General features: G+C 34.9%; 2 protein-coding genes across 4 annotated transcripts in view; one reads left to right on the plus strand and one right to left on the minus strand.

Moving 5' to 3' along the window:
• LOC104803719 (aminopeptidase M1) overlaps nucleotides 1–6,138 on the plus strand; it is a 7,313-nt gene extending 1,175 nt beyond the window's left edge. Inside the window, exons 3-20 of the mRNA XM_010527745.1 lie at nucleotides 1–54; nucleotides 143–245; nucleotides 372–558; nucleotides 638–731; nucleotides 870–1,023; nucleotides 1,110–1,214; nucleotides 1,301–1,417; nucleotides 1,594–1,707; nucleotides 3,238–3,420; nucleotides 3,576–3,873; nucleotides 3,958–4,079; nucleotides 4,164–4,261; nucleotides 4,394–4,571; nucleotides 4,670–4,784; nucleotides 4,877–4,944; nucleotides 5,091–5,165; nucleotides 5,557–5,634; nucleotides 5,730–6,138. The exon at nucleotides 1–54 is cut by the window's left edge and continues 21 nt beyond it. Coding sequence (XP_010526047.1) covers nucleotides 1–54; nucleotides 143–245; nucleotides 372–558; nucleotides 638–731; nucleotides 870–1,023; nucleotides 1,110–1,214; nucleotides 1,301–1,417; nucleotides 1,594–1,707; nucleotides 3,238–3,420; nucleotides 3,576–3,873; nucleotides 3,958–4,079; nucleotides 4,164–4,261; nucleotides 4,394–4,571; nucleotides 4,670–4,784; nucleotides 4,877–4,944; nucleotides 5,091–5,165; nucleotides 5,557–5,634; nucleotides 5,730–5,915 — 2,329 coding nt within the window. The 3' untranslated portion in view covers nucleotides 5,916–6,138. The remainder of the gene's footprint in view (nucleotides 55–142; nucleotides 246–371; nucleotides 559–637; nucleotides 732–869; nucleotides 1,024–1,109; nucleotides 1,215–1,300; nucleotides 1,418–1,593; nucleotides 1,708–3,237; nucleotides 3,421–3,575; nucleotides 3,874–3,957; nucleotides 4,080–4,163; nucleotides 4,262–4,393; nucleotides 4,572–4,669; nucleotides 4,785–4,876; nucleotides 4,945–5,090; nucleotides 5,166–5,556; nucleotides 5,635–5,729) is intronic.
• Nucleotides 6,139–7,255: 1,117 nt separating this feature from the next.
• LOC104803721 (probable protein phosphatase 2C 50) lies at nucleotides 7,256–10,155 on the minus strand. Of its 3 annotated transcripts, XM_010527747.2 has the most exons (6): nucleotides 9,898–10,155; nucleotides 9,705–9,825; nucleotides 8,468–9,538; nucleotides 8,077–8,394; nucleotides 7,874–7,979; nucleotides 7,256–7,756 (listed from the first exon to the last, which is right to left on the minus strand). In XM_010527747.2, exons 3-6 carry the CDS (start codon nucleotides 9,191–9,193, stop codon nucleotides 7,416–7,418), a joined length of 1,491 nt encoding a protein of 496 aa, XP_010526049.1. In that variant the 5' UTR covers nucleotides 9,194–9,538; nucleotides 9,705–9,825; nucleotides 9,898–10,155; the 3' UTR covers nucleotides 7,256–7,415. The 3 variants fall into 3 exon arrangements, with proteins under 3 accessions (XP_010526049.1, XP_010526048.1, XP_010526050.1); XM_010527746.2 differs by lacking the exon at nucleotides 9,705–9,825; XM_010527748.2 differs by lacking the exon at nucleotides 9,705–9,825 and having other exon boundaries at nucleotides 8,468–9,541.
• Between the last annotated feature and the right edge of the window lie 5,122 nt (nucleotides 10,156–15,277).

The raw sequence follows: 15,277 nt of genomic DNA on the forward strand, positions 1-15,277 counted from the left end.
GGCAATCGGCTTCACTGGAATCCTGAAGGATAAAATGAAGGGTTTCTACAGAAGGTGAAGTATTGTAATCATATCTTTTTCGATGCAAAAACTGAACGTGGACGTGATATAATGTCTGATTATCTGCTCTTTTTTTGTGCAGTACCTACGAGCATAATGGTGAGAAGAAGAATATGGCGGTTACACAGTTTGAACCAGCTGATGCTAGGAGATGCTTCCCTTGCTGGGATGAACCTGCTTGCAAGGTTTCTTACCTGTGTTTTTCTCCTCGTCTCTGGTTCACTCCTTAATAATACGTCATCAGTGTCATACACTTGGTCTCTTATAGGTTCCATCTTCTTTCTCATTCTCACCTACACATTGTGCGGCAGGCTACCTTCAAGATCACATTGGACGTGCCTAGTGATTTGGTGTCTCTCTCCAATATGCCAGTCATTGAGGAGAAGGTAAACGGGAATCTGAAGACAGTCTCCTATCAAGAATCACCGATTATGTCAACATATTTGGTAGCAGTTGTTGTTGGTTTGTTTGACTATGTGGAAGACCATACACCCGATGGTAAGTTCATCTTTTCTCTTTTCTTTAAGTCAACTAGCCATTTGTGAATGCTATATATCAATCAATGTCTTTTGGACAGGGTTAAAAGTCAGAGTATACTGTCAAGTGGGCAAAGCAGACCAAGGGAAATTTGCTCTGCATGTTGGTGTCAAGACACTGGAACTCTTCAAAGAGTAGGTCTTTCATAACCACTTAAAAATTTTATACACATACTTATGTTCTGGACTTCACTTACTGCCTGATATACTGTCTTGCTCATACACTAAATCTTTACAGTATTCCCTGCTAAAAAGCTAAGTTTACTTCTTTAGTTACTTTGCTGTGCCATATGCCCTTCCAAAGTTGGATATGATTGCGATTCCGGATTTTGCTGCGGGGGCCATGGAGAACTATGGTTTGGTTACCTACCGTGAAACGGCTCTTCTCTATGATGACCAACATTCAGCAGCTTCTAACAAACAGAGGGTAATTGGAAGCTCTCACTTTTTCTTTAGCAAATGGTGTTATGTGCTTTTCACAACTTTCTAAATGTATTTACTTTCTGCTGCTAGGTGGCCACTGTAGTTGCTCATGAACTTGCCCACCAGTGGTTTGGCAATCTTGTTACTATGGAGTGGTGGACACATCTATGGCTGAACGAGGGTTTTGCTACCTGGGTAAGCGGCAATTTAGGTCTTTGTACTGACAGACTTCTCATATGGTAAATGTATTGTTTACATTTCATTGCATTTTCCTATTCCAGGTCAGCTACTTAGCAATTGATAACCTGTTCCCGGAGTGGAAAATTTGGACCCAGTTTTTGGACGAATCTACTGAGGGTCTTAGGCTAGATGGACTTGAGGAATCACACCCCATAGAGGTAACTAAAATAAGCATAGCCATTGTTAGATTCGATATGCTTTTGAATAGTGCTAGATTTGTGATCTATATATCACGAGAAATTGAGAGTTTTGCTTCCCATTAATCAAAGGTTGGTTTTATACTCTAGAGATATATGCAATCACCTTTTGAATACTAGCCAGAAACGTTTTTCAGGTGGAGATAAATCATGCTGCTGAAATCGATGAGATATTCGATGCAATAAGCTACAGGAAAGGCGCTTCTGTTATCCGAATGCTGCAAAGTTACCTTGGAGCAGAGGTTTTCCAGGTTCTGCTCTCTCGTCTTTTCTTTTGTTGCAAAAGTAATCACAGGACCGTGGCTTTCTGATATTCATCTTTTTGTGGGCTAAATTTATCAACTGAAAACTTTTAAGCACTATGAATTCCATTTTCAGAGCCTCCTTTCGCTTGTCAAGATAAAAGAATAGGACAATACATTGAAAACTTGTAACTCTTCATTTAGAAGAAATAATTTTGGAATCAAATTCATGAGTCATACCATGAAGTTTTGGGAAAGGATTGTGGAGCGACGTTTACGTAGTGATACATCTATTTCCATAAACCAATTTGGTTTTATACCTCAGGTCCACCGGGTGCATGATGTTTGCGGACAATATCATGCTAGTAGATGAGTCCAGAGAAGGAGTAAATAGACAATTAGATTTATGGAGGAGTACATTAGAGGCTAAGGGTTTTAGGTTTAGTAAAAGGAAAACCGAGTAATTGCATTGCGATTCTAGTGAAAGGTGTTCTAGTGAATAGTGATGTAGGAGTAAGTTTGCAAAGAGGATCAGTTCTTCAAAACCTGCATTTTAAATATCTTGGGTCAATCATTCAAAAGGATAGGGGATGCGACGAAGATGTTAGTCACATGATAAAAGTGTGATGGTTGAAATAGAGAAGCCACGAGAGTTCTTTGCGATAGGTTCTCTTACGTTCGAAGGGAAAATTCTACCGTATCGACATAAGACTGCATCAGTATGGTAACGAATGCTGAGCGCCGAAAGGATAACATATATATGTCTAAAATGAGTGTGGTGTGGCCGAGACGAGGATGTTGAGATGGATATGCGGACACACAAGGATGGATATAATTAGAAATGAGACTATTAGAGAGAAGATAGGTAATAGGTATAGAAGAGAAGATTTAAAAGAAGATACGAGAGGGACGTTTAAGATGGTTTGGACACGTACAACGTAGGCCAATAGATGCGCCGGTTAGAAAAGCGGAGAGTACAGGAATTGGGGTGGAGAGAAAAGGAAGGGATAGATCTAGGCTTAACTTAGGAATGTGTCATTAGGAATGATTTGGAATTGTTGCAAATTCCAAAAGAGCTAACGCAAAATCGAAACGAGTGGAAATGAAGAATCCATGCGGCCAACCCCAAATAAACTTGGGATTAAGGCGATGTTGATGATGAGAGGTTTTCCAGGTTGGGCATGGTTGTTCCTAATGGGAGGGATGTGAGAACAACTGTTATACCTTCAACTCTGAGCCCGAAAATTATATGACAGATTAGAGCATTGATACGTAAATGGTGCGGTGTGTTACCAAATTATTTCCTCCCATTGATTGGGAAGGAACACAATTATTAATCAAAAGATAAGTCTGAAACACTGAGAATTGTTATTGTCTCTGATGATTCTGTTTGTTATTACAAAGCAGAATTTGGGGTCAGTTTGGGAATCTTCTGTTTTATGTAAGGACACATTGTGCAAACATAATTTGTAATCTACGACTACTATATGCGGTTTCTTCTTGTTTCAATAGTTTTTATATGAACCTATATGATAGCAGAAGTCACTTGCTGCATACATCAAGAGACATGCTTATTCAAACGCAAAGACAGAGGATTTATGGGCTGCCCTGGAAGAGGGATCTGGTGAACCTGTGAACAAGCTAATGAGTTCTTGGACGAAGCAAAAAGGATATCCTGTTGTCTCAGTCAAAATCAATGATCAGAAATTGGAATTCGAGCAGGTTTAGTTTTCTTGCTCTTGTTTGATCTTGATACTTATTGACCATTCAAATGCACAGTTAGATGGTTTAATTTCAAGTCAGGGTACAGCCCTGATAGATGGGCTGTAATAGATTATGCATGCTTCATCTTCTAATAACTATATTTTAAATGACAGTCTCGATTTCTATCAAGTGGTTCTCCTGGGGAAGGACAATGGATTGTTCCAGTAACTTTGTGCTGTTGTTCATATGACACGCGCAAGAACTTTTTATTAGAAGCCAAAACTGGAACACTTGATTTAAAGGAATCTTTGGGTTGCTCTGTTGCTGATGGAAATGGGAAGAACATGTGTTCATGGATAAAAGTCAATGTAGATCAGTCTGGATTCTATAGGGTGAAATATGATGAAAACCTTGCAGCTGGACTCAGACATGCAATTGAAAGCAAAACCTTGACCCCTACGGATAGATTTGGTAATTTCTCGTTGATTTATTTTTTCTAATCTATTTTATGGTGGCTGCATATTTAGACTAAAGTGTTGTACTTTTCTTTTGCAGGTGTTTTGGACGACTCTTTCGCGCTTTCTATGGCTCGTCAGCAGTCCCTGACTTCTTTGCTCACTTTGATGAGTGCTTATAGAGAGGAACTTGACTATACCGTGCTGTCAAACCTTATTGCTGTAAATATCTGCCACCTATTTTCTTGATCTTCCAAAATACATTGTTACAATCTCACCTCTAACTCGTACTTTTGCTCTTGACAGATAAGCTATAAAGTTGCAAAGATTGTAGCAGATGCAAAACCTGAATTGGTGAAAGGGATTAAACAATTTTTCATCAGCGTTTTCCAATTTGCTGCTGGGTAAGGCGTTTGAGCATATCTAGACATATATCAGTCTGCAAGTCGGCATTTACTTATTTGCACATTTTATGCAAGATAGGCCACTTTACGTGGATGCTTTTTTTTTCACTTTGTATTTGAATTATCGTGCAGGAAACTCGGTTGGGATCCTAAACAAGGCGAGAGTCATCTAGATGCAATGCTGAGAGGGGAAGTTTTGACGGCACTCGCTGTGTTTGGTCATGACCAGACACTAACAGAAGCAAGAAGGCGTTTTGACACGTTTTTGGCTGACAGAAACACCTCTCTTCTGCCTCCGGACATTAGAAGGGTTTGCTTCTACCCATATGACCCTTCACTCTTCAAGTTCTTTCTCTCGTTGATATCGGATCTTATATTTATTGTTGTTTGTTCGGATTGTGTTCGTAGGCTGCTTATGTAGCTGTGATGCAGACAGTCAACAGTTCAGACAAATCGGGCTTTGAGTCGCTTCTGATGGTTTATAGGGAAACAGACCTCAGCCAGGAGAAAACACGAATCCTAGGTATGTGTTTATATTTTTTCGTAAAGCTTAAGAGGTGAACTGTAAATCATCTTGATCATATTTAATCAACGTTTTTTTGCTGTGATTTGCAGGTTCATTAGCATCTTGTCCTGACCCGAATGTAGTTCTCGACGTCCTTAACTTCATCTTAACTCCGGAGGTATATCTTGTTTTAACTTGTATTTAGTTGAAATCACTTAAGATGTAATCGTTTTCTTTTTATCATTTCACAAGGTGGCGAGCAATTATTTTCATCAATCTCTCACGGTTTTGAAATATCTGCACTATCGTTACATGTTTCTACAGGTCCGCAATCAAGATGCTGTATACGGGCTTGCTGTAAGTTGGGAAGGACGAGAAGTAGCCTGGAAATGGTTCCAGGTATTTAAAAAATAAAGAAACTAGTTACATATGTGCTTCAACTTGTACGCTGCATGTGAAATTGTAGTTGCCATTACAATGCCTGGATTCGTTCGTTAGAATTCATGATTTTGCTTTAACTCACCTTGACCTCTAGCTTTGTTGTTAATAGTACACCATAATTCCAAACCAAAGTATATAACTTTCACCATTTTAGCTTTTGCCATTAAGCAATACCCCAACTCTGGCCGACTCGAAACCCGAGTTTTTCTTTTATAATGAAAAGGTTTGGAGGCTGATGTGTCTCTTTCAGCGATCCGAGAGAATGCACTTCCCGAAACAGGAAATAGACGGGTTTTCGTGTATCGGGTCGTGACTCGTGATTCTACTCTTTGTTGCTGTTCAAACGCAGGAAAACTGGGAGAAGATATCGAAGACATGGGGCTCGGGGTTCTTGATAACTCGATTTGTCAGTGCAGTCGTATCACCGGTTCGCTCCTTCAAAGCCACTTCCCTTTAGAAAGAGTTTAAGATGAGAAAAACGGCATTGAAATTCACAGTGTTATATTTTCTCCTGTTTTTCAGTTTGCGTCAGTGGAGAAGGCCAAAGAAGTGGAGGAGTTCTTTGAGACGAGGTCGCAGCCATCGATAGCGAGGACGCTGAAACAGAGCATCGAGAGGGTACTTATCAACTCGAAATGGGCCGATAGTGTTAAGCAAGAACAGAGTCTCCCCCGCACTGTCGGCGAGCTCACTCCGACAAAGCCTTGAGAAAGAAGCCGAGTTCCTGTCTTAAAATTTCCTAAATAATCATATAATAAGTCGAGTTCTTGTCTCAGTTACAGACAAGTCTTGTCTTTTTCTTTTTTGTTTACCGTGTGTGCTTCTGTCTTTCTTTTTCTTATAATTTTTTTTTTTACTTTTCCAATGGAAATGTTTATCAATATGCATTTTACATTGTCAAACCATTTTAGATGTCTTTTTTCATAATTTATATTCTTACGTATTACTTATATTTTATTTCTAATTTCCTTATTTTGAATTCTATCCATTTGTGTATACATTCATCCTAACTTTACCTCGATCACGCTTATTTTGAACATATATTGTCGTTTTACCATCCAATATTTATTATCATATACGATCGTAAAAAAATTCATATCTTGTCCTCCATTTCACCCGCCATTCTTTTATGTTATGATTAACGTCTCTATGGCAATTCCTATCATTTTGAATGATTAATCAAGTTATTTAAAATGCAAGTTTTACATGAGTTTTAAAAATAGTATAAACGTTTATTTATTTAAACTCATTAATTTTAATATTTAAATACTTTATAGTTATTAATACTGTTACTACTCTAGCAACAATAAATAAGATTTTAAAAATTAAAATATTTATATAAATTGTAAAAATTGGTGTTGAATATATATGAAAGTTTTAGTTTTTATAAATTTCCAAACATTATTCGATTTTTACTTGAACAGAAATCATGTTAAATTATTATTGAAATATTTATATTTTGAAAATAAAGATTGAACATTTTATATTTTGAAAATTTTAAAAAAATTGTTACAGTTTTTGGAAAAAGTTCAGTGTTTTTTTAGAGGATTTTCCCTAATTTATATAAAAATATGTATATTTTTAAGTCAAAGTTTTTGGAAAAAATATCAATTTTAATGCCGTGGTTATGATTAATATTTATCTAATATAACGATGGAAGTTAGTTTAGGACTTGTGTTGTGAGATGCAAGTCTTCTATCACCTATTTCAATTAGTGTGTTTTTTTTCACAAAAAAAATATATTTTTGGAACTATAGTCCGGATTGATATTTCGGAATTCAATTAAATTTCGGTTTGATTTTTCATATTCTATTTTTTTCAATTTTTTCAAAAAAAAATACCTGTTTAATTTTTCAAAAATAATACTTGAAAAGGGAGATAGTCTCTCATGAGAAGCAAGATTTATATTTTACAACGTTGAATAATAATAATAATAATAATAATAATAATAATAATAATAATAATAATAATAATAATAATAATAATAATAATAATAATAATAATAATAATAATAATAATAATAATAATAATAATAATAATAATAATAATAATAATAATAATTCCATCGTATAAAAAACGTGGGACTTTTCATCATTTTTTTGGCTCCTAGTACAAGTCTACAATATACTGGGAAAACCCACAAACATCCTAAACGATATACACAATGATAATAATAATTCCGCATCCATCAAAGATCAAACCCCAAATTCAAGGCCTGTTCTTGGACTTCCTCCTCTGCGCCTTCAAATCCACGACCACGACAGTGATATTGTCCTTGCTCCCTTTCTGAAGAGCTCGGTTCGACAGATACTCCGCCGCGGACTGAGCCGCTGGATCGACGCCTTTGCCTCTGTCCCGAGGCAGACCCTCGACCCCGTTCTTCTTGTGCCACACCATTATGCGTTTCCGGGCGACCTCGCAGGCCTCCTCGTTCGTCATTACGTCCCATAAACCGTCGCTCGCTAGGATCAGACAGTCGTCGTCCTTTGCCCGGGGACAGAACACGACCTCCGGGTCCGGTATGATCCACGGTTTCAGGTATCTGTCCCCTGCAAGAGACCGAGAACACCCCCCACATGAATCGTATGGATACAAGTCCATACACAGAAACAATGTGGGTATTGCGTGACAAATAAGGATCGAATACAAGCGTTTCAAGCGCATACCGATGGATCTCGACATTGCAAGAACACCGAAAACGCGGTGCCCGTTCCACTCTATGATTTTTCCTCCTGCAGCTTCAATTCTTGAGTACTCGTCTTCTCTGTTTGGCTATGAAAGTTAAAAGAAAAACATAAACAAGGTGGGAATCAGTAATACCCTCAAGTAAAAATGGACGCAAAACCGTGAAAGGAAGAAGCTTTTTTACTTTATGATCCACTGACAAAGCGACGGGTTCTTTCCCGCGGCAGAGAACTGCTCTCGAATCACCGCAATTTGCTACGATGATGTGGGAAGAACAGATGATAGCGACAACTGCGGTTGAACCGACAGTTTCTGGCGCAACTGGTTCTTTATCGGGCTTTCCCCCGATTTCGGCATCGATCTTGATAAAACAGTTGGCCAACGCTTGTTTCCACTGCTCAGTACAGCTTTGCTTCGCATTCACGTTACTGATCCTTTCTTTGACAAGCTCGATCTCCTTAGCAAGAACCGAATGCAGATTCCCACGGCAATAGTTTGCAACCTGAAAGAAGGAACATAGATTTAGAAGATCAAACTGAATCAAGAGGGACAAAAGAAACGGGTCTAAACGTCACCTGTGAGCCACCATGACCATCATAAACCCCGAAGACGTGAGCCGTTTGCTCGGAATAGCGGTTGCTCGTTACATCAAGAACTCCGTCCTCAATTAGCATATGAATCGGAAGCTTCAGGAACTGAGGCATGGCCACAAAAGCATCTTCCATCTCGGGTCTCCTTCCGCATATTGACGTGATTCCCCACAACGGGATACATTCAACCTCAAAGACACTTCGTGCCACTGGTTTCTCCGCTGCCAACCGAAGAACAACAGAAGATGGTTCATCTCTAGAGACACTTCCAGGGTTAGTAGCAATGTCTGAATTCATGTCCGAAACAGCGGCCATTGAAACAATGTCTAAAGCACCAAGGATTCCCATGTCAGAAGCAAACTCGAAACCCGGGAAATCATCTCCACATAAGCTACTAGTCTCGCTAGCCAAAGAATGCGAATAATCGCCCTCAAGTGACAGAGCATCACATTCCTCAATCTCCCTCATAACATCATCAACAACTACAACTAACTCAGCCTTAGTTTCAGACACTCCATCCAAAGAAGTAGCTTCCACTTCCTTAACCTCACTGTCAGAATCCTTGCTTACATTATCTGGTAAAGGGGCATCAGCCTCCATTGTTGAAGGCTCGAGTCCTGTAGTATCCATATCCGCAGCTATCACAGGATTATCGAAGACGAAACTAGAAAGTCCGATCGCCACAACCACCGGAGTAATCATCTTTTCCATCGGATTCTCTGTCAAGATATCGCAAGAATTCGCCACCGGACCACCCTCCGACAGAACAAGACCCTACCATTGTTGGACAAGCTGGTCACCTATCAGCGAGGACAGGATTCGGACAAGGACAATGTTATGGAGGAAACCATCTTCCATGCCTCAAAGGAGATACACTAACAGGCAAGCGATTTAGATTTCCGGATAAAGCAGCGTGTGGTTTACACAGATCTGGTCAACCATGACGGATCCAGGCTTCCACAAATAGAAACCATTTCCCAAATTAGACAGTCTCCCCCTTCAGGAACCTGGATAAGCTTCTCCAGCTCTCTTCTCCTCTTCAATCTCCTTCCCTATCTACTTCAATCAAATACAAAGATGGGAGAAAAACACAAATGAAAATTTCATATATATATGAACTGGAATAAAAGCTAACAGAGAGGAAAATAAAAGTCATGAGAAAGAGAGCCCAAGAAAGTTGGATGTACAGAGAATCACAGGAAGACTTTAAAAACAAATCTACCGAAGAAAATAAAGATTGCTCCTTTTTTCACGTATTGCTCGAGTTCCCTGGATCTGGGGCAAACCCACCTCCAAAACCTCTCTCTCTCTCTCTGAGTTCAGGAAGCCAAGGCTTTCTCTCACTAAAGAAAGACAAGAAACCATGAAAAACAGGAAATGGAGCGCTTCTTTTTGTAGTAATGATTTCAGCTTACCATTAAATAGTCTCAGAAGCTTTTACGCAATCGATAACAAGCCCTTTCATGATCCTTTTCCTCTCCGTTACATTCATGACACCGAAGAAAAAACACATTAAAGATTTGATTTTTTTTTCCGCTGGACCCGTCTGTAATAAGATGAAATAATAATATTTTGGGGTGGAGAGAGAGAGAAAGAAGGTGGGATGAAAAGGAAAGTGAAAGAAAATCAGAGAATGCACACAAAGTAAATGAGAAGGTAAAAGGGGGGGGGGGGGGGGAGAGAGAGAGAGAGAGAGAGAGATGTCAAATGTAGAGAGAGGGAGAGAGAACATATTGGGAGAGAAGCATCTCCACCCGTCCCACAGGCCACCACTGCTCCTCTCTCCAACCCAAAACCCACGTGTCAATTTCTACATTCTTCACAGTATTTATGAATCTATACATACACAAATATAATGTATTAATGTCATATGTTTTGCAATCAAATCTTATTTTAACCCCATTATGGAATTATAAAATTAGTTGGACCAAACATAATCCAAAATTTAAATTAACATGTGCTCATTTGCTCACTTGTTTTACAAACTGAATGTATCAAATGGAATACAAAAAATCAAGGAAAACTAATTGAAAATGGACAAAATAGCTATAAACATTAAGTAAAATTTTAATAAAAATCTAAATGAGACCTACTCAATTAATAATTAAATATTTATTTTCCATATGTACATGTGTATCTCACGATGTCCCCATATTTACCAACACGTGTCATTCATACACATATTAAACATATATACAGACACATGGATCTCTGTGTATCACAAAACGAAAGTTTCCTTTTTTTTTTTTTTTTTTTTTTTTGGTCTAAGGGATTACTGTCCTTTCGAGATAGCTTTAGGAAAAGCGTATATAATTATGAATTACTTGTTTTCGAAATATAAATATATATATATATATATATATCAATATTTAATAAGTTAAATACGAGTATAAATTCAATGAGTTTCAGAAATAGTTTTCAATTGAAGTTAAAAGAGAAGAATCTCTCAAAATAAATAGGGACAAATTAAGAAGAAAGGTTGATTTAAATGTGTTCTTCCAAAATATTTAAGAAATTCATGGGGTCTTCCGAAAGGGACTTTCAAAATGGGCTTTCTTGGGCTTGAAAATGGCATTTCACTTGATGATGATCTGATCCACTTCGAAGAATGTCATTCTTTGGACCGACGACGTATCGCGTTCGTCGTTTACCGGCCCAATTAGGGTCGGAGAAGTTCATTACCTCCCAAATGGAAACCGAAATCCGGATTATAAAATTGTTTTATGTCCCAATTTTGGGTGATTTTGCATGTTTTGTGGCATTCCGTAGGATTTAAGAATAATAGTTTTGATATGAGACGAAATTGGTCATCAATCAAGTGAATTAGATTTCCAGGTGTTAACGTCTGTAATTTTTCTTAAAATTTTATCCGTATGATATAAAGAGTAATTTTTCTTAATATATATATATATATATATATAGTATCTGAATTTGTAAGAGATGTATTTTAAGTATTTATTAGGTAATTTCAGAAATGTTTGTGAATTTTGAGCCATTTTAAAAACAAAATGATTTCTTTTCATAAGTATAAATATCTGAACGAAAACCTTTAATGAATTATGTAAAAAAAATAATGGTTATACTAAATATTCGTTTATCCCCAATATTTATTAAAAAAATAAAGTTTTGTTCCCAAAACATGATAATATATTTCTGTCAACTGTCTTAGTTCAAAAATGTGTTATATTACAAGAAAATAAGGGAAGAATCGTGGAACGCACGTAGACATATATATATATATATATATATATATCAACTCGCACGACTACTTTTTTCTCCTTGGATTCATGCTTTTGCCTTTTAAACATTTTCCCGCATGGAAATTTCTTTGAAATCGGACTCCGCATCCCCAAAATCTAATCATGAAAATTTTATTTTTCCAAAATCGATAAATATATATTTAATATATAATGTATACAAAAGTTTCTTTTCGGTCTTTATAAATCAAAGTTGTTGGCATTTACCAATAATTGTAGGTGGAGCATTCCTAACGAATTATAAAGGATGTCATACCCCATTATTCCAACAAAAATTAATTAGAAAACAAAAACAAAGTGTACCCTTGTAGTTATATACGTTAAATCAAATGGAAAAAAAAAATGAGCGAGGAATTTGATATCACGATTGATTTGGAAAAGATTAACCAAACCCTAACTCTAACCCTATTTTTTAGTTTCTTATAACCTTAATCTTACTTTACGTAATATTTTTAAAGTCCAGAAATATAAAATTATAAAAATTAAATAAGAAAGAAAGATAAATATAAAAAAAGAATTGAATTACTTTATTACTACATCTCTTTTTCTTCTACTTACATTATAATTAAAATAACTTACGTATTTATAGAAAATTTAATAAATGAACTAAAAAATATAGATATAATGAAACAAATATGATACATAATATTTAACATAATAATGTATGCATCATTATTGAAAATAATATCTCAAAATCTATATTTTCTTCCAATTACATATTCATTTTTCTATTTTAACACATGATATTTTTTTCCAATTGTAGTTTAAAACCACGTATTTATATTAATAATGTATTTATAATAAAAACACAAGTAGAATTTTATAATAGCCAATTTTTTTTATGTTTAATTATTAGGGGGAATTAAATAGTAAAAAACGTATACGGAAGAGAAATTAATAGTCTTTCACTGATGGAGCAGTTTGTATTCCTATGTGCGTGTGTGCGACGACGACCAAAAACAACGTGGAAAGTCTTCTTCGCATTCGCAGTGTTTGAAGCTTATCTTTGAACGTCTTCTTCTGTCCAATACAATCCAAGAGAACTAATTTCCACGTAAGTCAAATGAGAAAAACAAAGTCCATATATGTTATATTAAGACTATGCATGCATGCATGCCTGCCTTTATATATATATATCATATTTGCGTATGCATTTATTGTACTTACACACGCGTCTACGAGTCAACGATTGAGATATTTGACCTACACCCTTGTTTGTATATATTTATTATTTATCTTGATAAACGTATAGATGGAGTTAGATATTTGAAAAATGAACTACAATAAATAATGAATACTCGTATTGGATCTAATTTAAAAATGAATTGAATATTTTTTTTTTAAATTAAATTAATCAAATCAGAATCAACTACTAAAAATAAACCGAGAGATAAAAGAATTTTTCTTTTAAAAATTTACCTAAATAAAATATAAATAGAAAAAATTCATGTAAATTTGAATGAATATAACTTTTTAAAATAAAAAATCAAGCTAAAATAAATGGATCTTAACGCTAAATATATATCCATACATTTGATAGTGTTATATATATATATATATATATATACAATTTAAATTCTTTTATAACTTTAATGCTTTTAGCTCAAACTTTTACTTGATAAATAGGATCGCCTTTAATTTCATTCAAACTAGATTTTGGGATTTGCAAAACATTCTTGAAAACCCAAAAGAGCTATAATGCTTTGCTGTTATATATATACTTTGTAATTCTATATTTCACGCTATATTGTAATATTATTTGAAGATGATTTCTGTTCCACGTAACGAAATGAAATACGTCCCCTTCGTTTTAAAATAACGGTTTATATCCGATTAAAAAAATTATTGACACACATATATGCATACATATATATATATAATATGCATGTGTTTGATTTTTATTTTTTTTTGATAAAAACATGTGTTTGATTTCACGATACGTGTTGTGCGTAAAATATGGAATTCAACGAATTAGGTCGGAATTTCTGGAAGCACATATTTCATTAACTGCGAGGCAACTATGACAACTCCTCGTGTCGTCAATTTTAATTTGTTAAGAAAAATAAATACAACACAATTTTCTGCTTGAGGATTATGTTTTTTTTCTTCTGTTTATTTATTTATTTATTTTGTGTTATTATTTTTTCGTTGGATTGGTATTTCGGTTTTCGGTTTGTGTTTGATCGGTTATTTACGAGTTGAGTTTTTATATTTTTAAAAAATTATATCGATTCATTTTTATAATAAATTCGGTTTAATTTAAATTGATTTTATTGATATAAATATTAAAATTTTCGATTATTTTATATTCTTTGTTTTTAATTAATATAATAAAAATTGGTTTGAATTCAAATTAGATTTTTGAACGCTTCCCTAGTTTTAGCCCAATCTCGAAGCCATTCCTCTTGATCTTCTTCACGGCTCAACCCTTTGCCATTTGGTCAAGGCGAGTTTGGTTGTGTGGATATTTCTATTTTTATTGTAGATTATTCTTTTGTGATATTTATTAAAACACAAATACACAGCAAGAATTTCTTTAACAACATGTAAACATCATTTAAATAATAAATTAATTTTTACATCACATTAATTGATTGTTTGGACTTTGGATATAAAAAAAAAGTGTGAGAATAATCATTAACAGAAAGTTTTCAATCAGTAGAATTTAAATAGAAAGTATCGAATATCTAGAAAAATTAGAAAAAAACAGTGAATAAAATATATAATTTGATTTTAACTGTTAGTTCATTATTTCAATGGATATAAAATAGCCATTTGGAAATAAATGGAATTTCTAATACAACTTGACATTAACATGTCCCATTTCGATATTTTATAATTAATAATCAGTATGTATATTTATTGCAACCAATTAATTTAAATCAACCGCATACTAGATAAAAAAATATTCTTCTTTGTAAAACTTAAATCTTTAATATTAAAATCTAAACTGTAATGCGTGTTATAATACAATTATCAATAATCATATAAAAATATAAACTTTAGATATTATGTATTACGAGAAAATCCAATGATATGAATGTTACGCTGATGATCGGTATAGCCAAATATCACACAAATAAACGCATCTTATTTGTATCATATTTTCATATTTCATATGGATCACTAAAAAAATAGAAATCTTATATTAACATATGAATTTTAAAACCCAAATTTGGTTAATTCAATCGGTAAAAGGAGGCGTGAACGTGTGTCACATCCCGAGTTTGAATTTTAACTTGGGTAATTCAAATTATATGGCTGACTTCCCATCTAGATTTAACTTAAACATTGATCTATAATATCCGGTTACCAAAAAAAATATAAATTTTAAATTTGTCGGATAACATTGCATGTCAAATAATATCGTATATTTTGTTGATAATGTTTCCAAAATCTATGTATTTATAAATAAATAGGGGAAAAAAGAGAGGTTGAAGACAGAGTGACAATTGTCCTTTTCTCCATAACTTCCATGAAACCTACCATGCCTCTGCCCCCATCACCAATGGGTCCAACCCCCCCCCCCCCCCCCCCC

The sequence above is a fragment of the Tarenaya hassleriana genome, unplaced genomic scaffold (assembly GCF_000463585.1).
Source record: "Tarenaya hassleriana unplaced genomic scaffold, ASM46358v1 Cleome9, whole genome shotgun sequence".
Classification (NCBI taxonomy): Eukaryota; Viridiplantae; Streptophyta; class Magnoliopsida; order Brassicales; family Cleomaceae; genus Tarenaya; species Tarenaya hassleriana.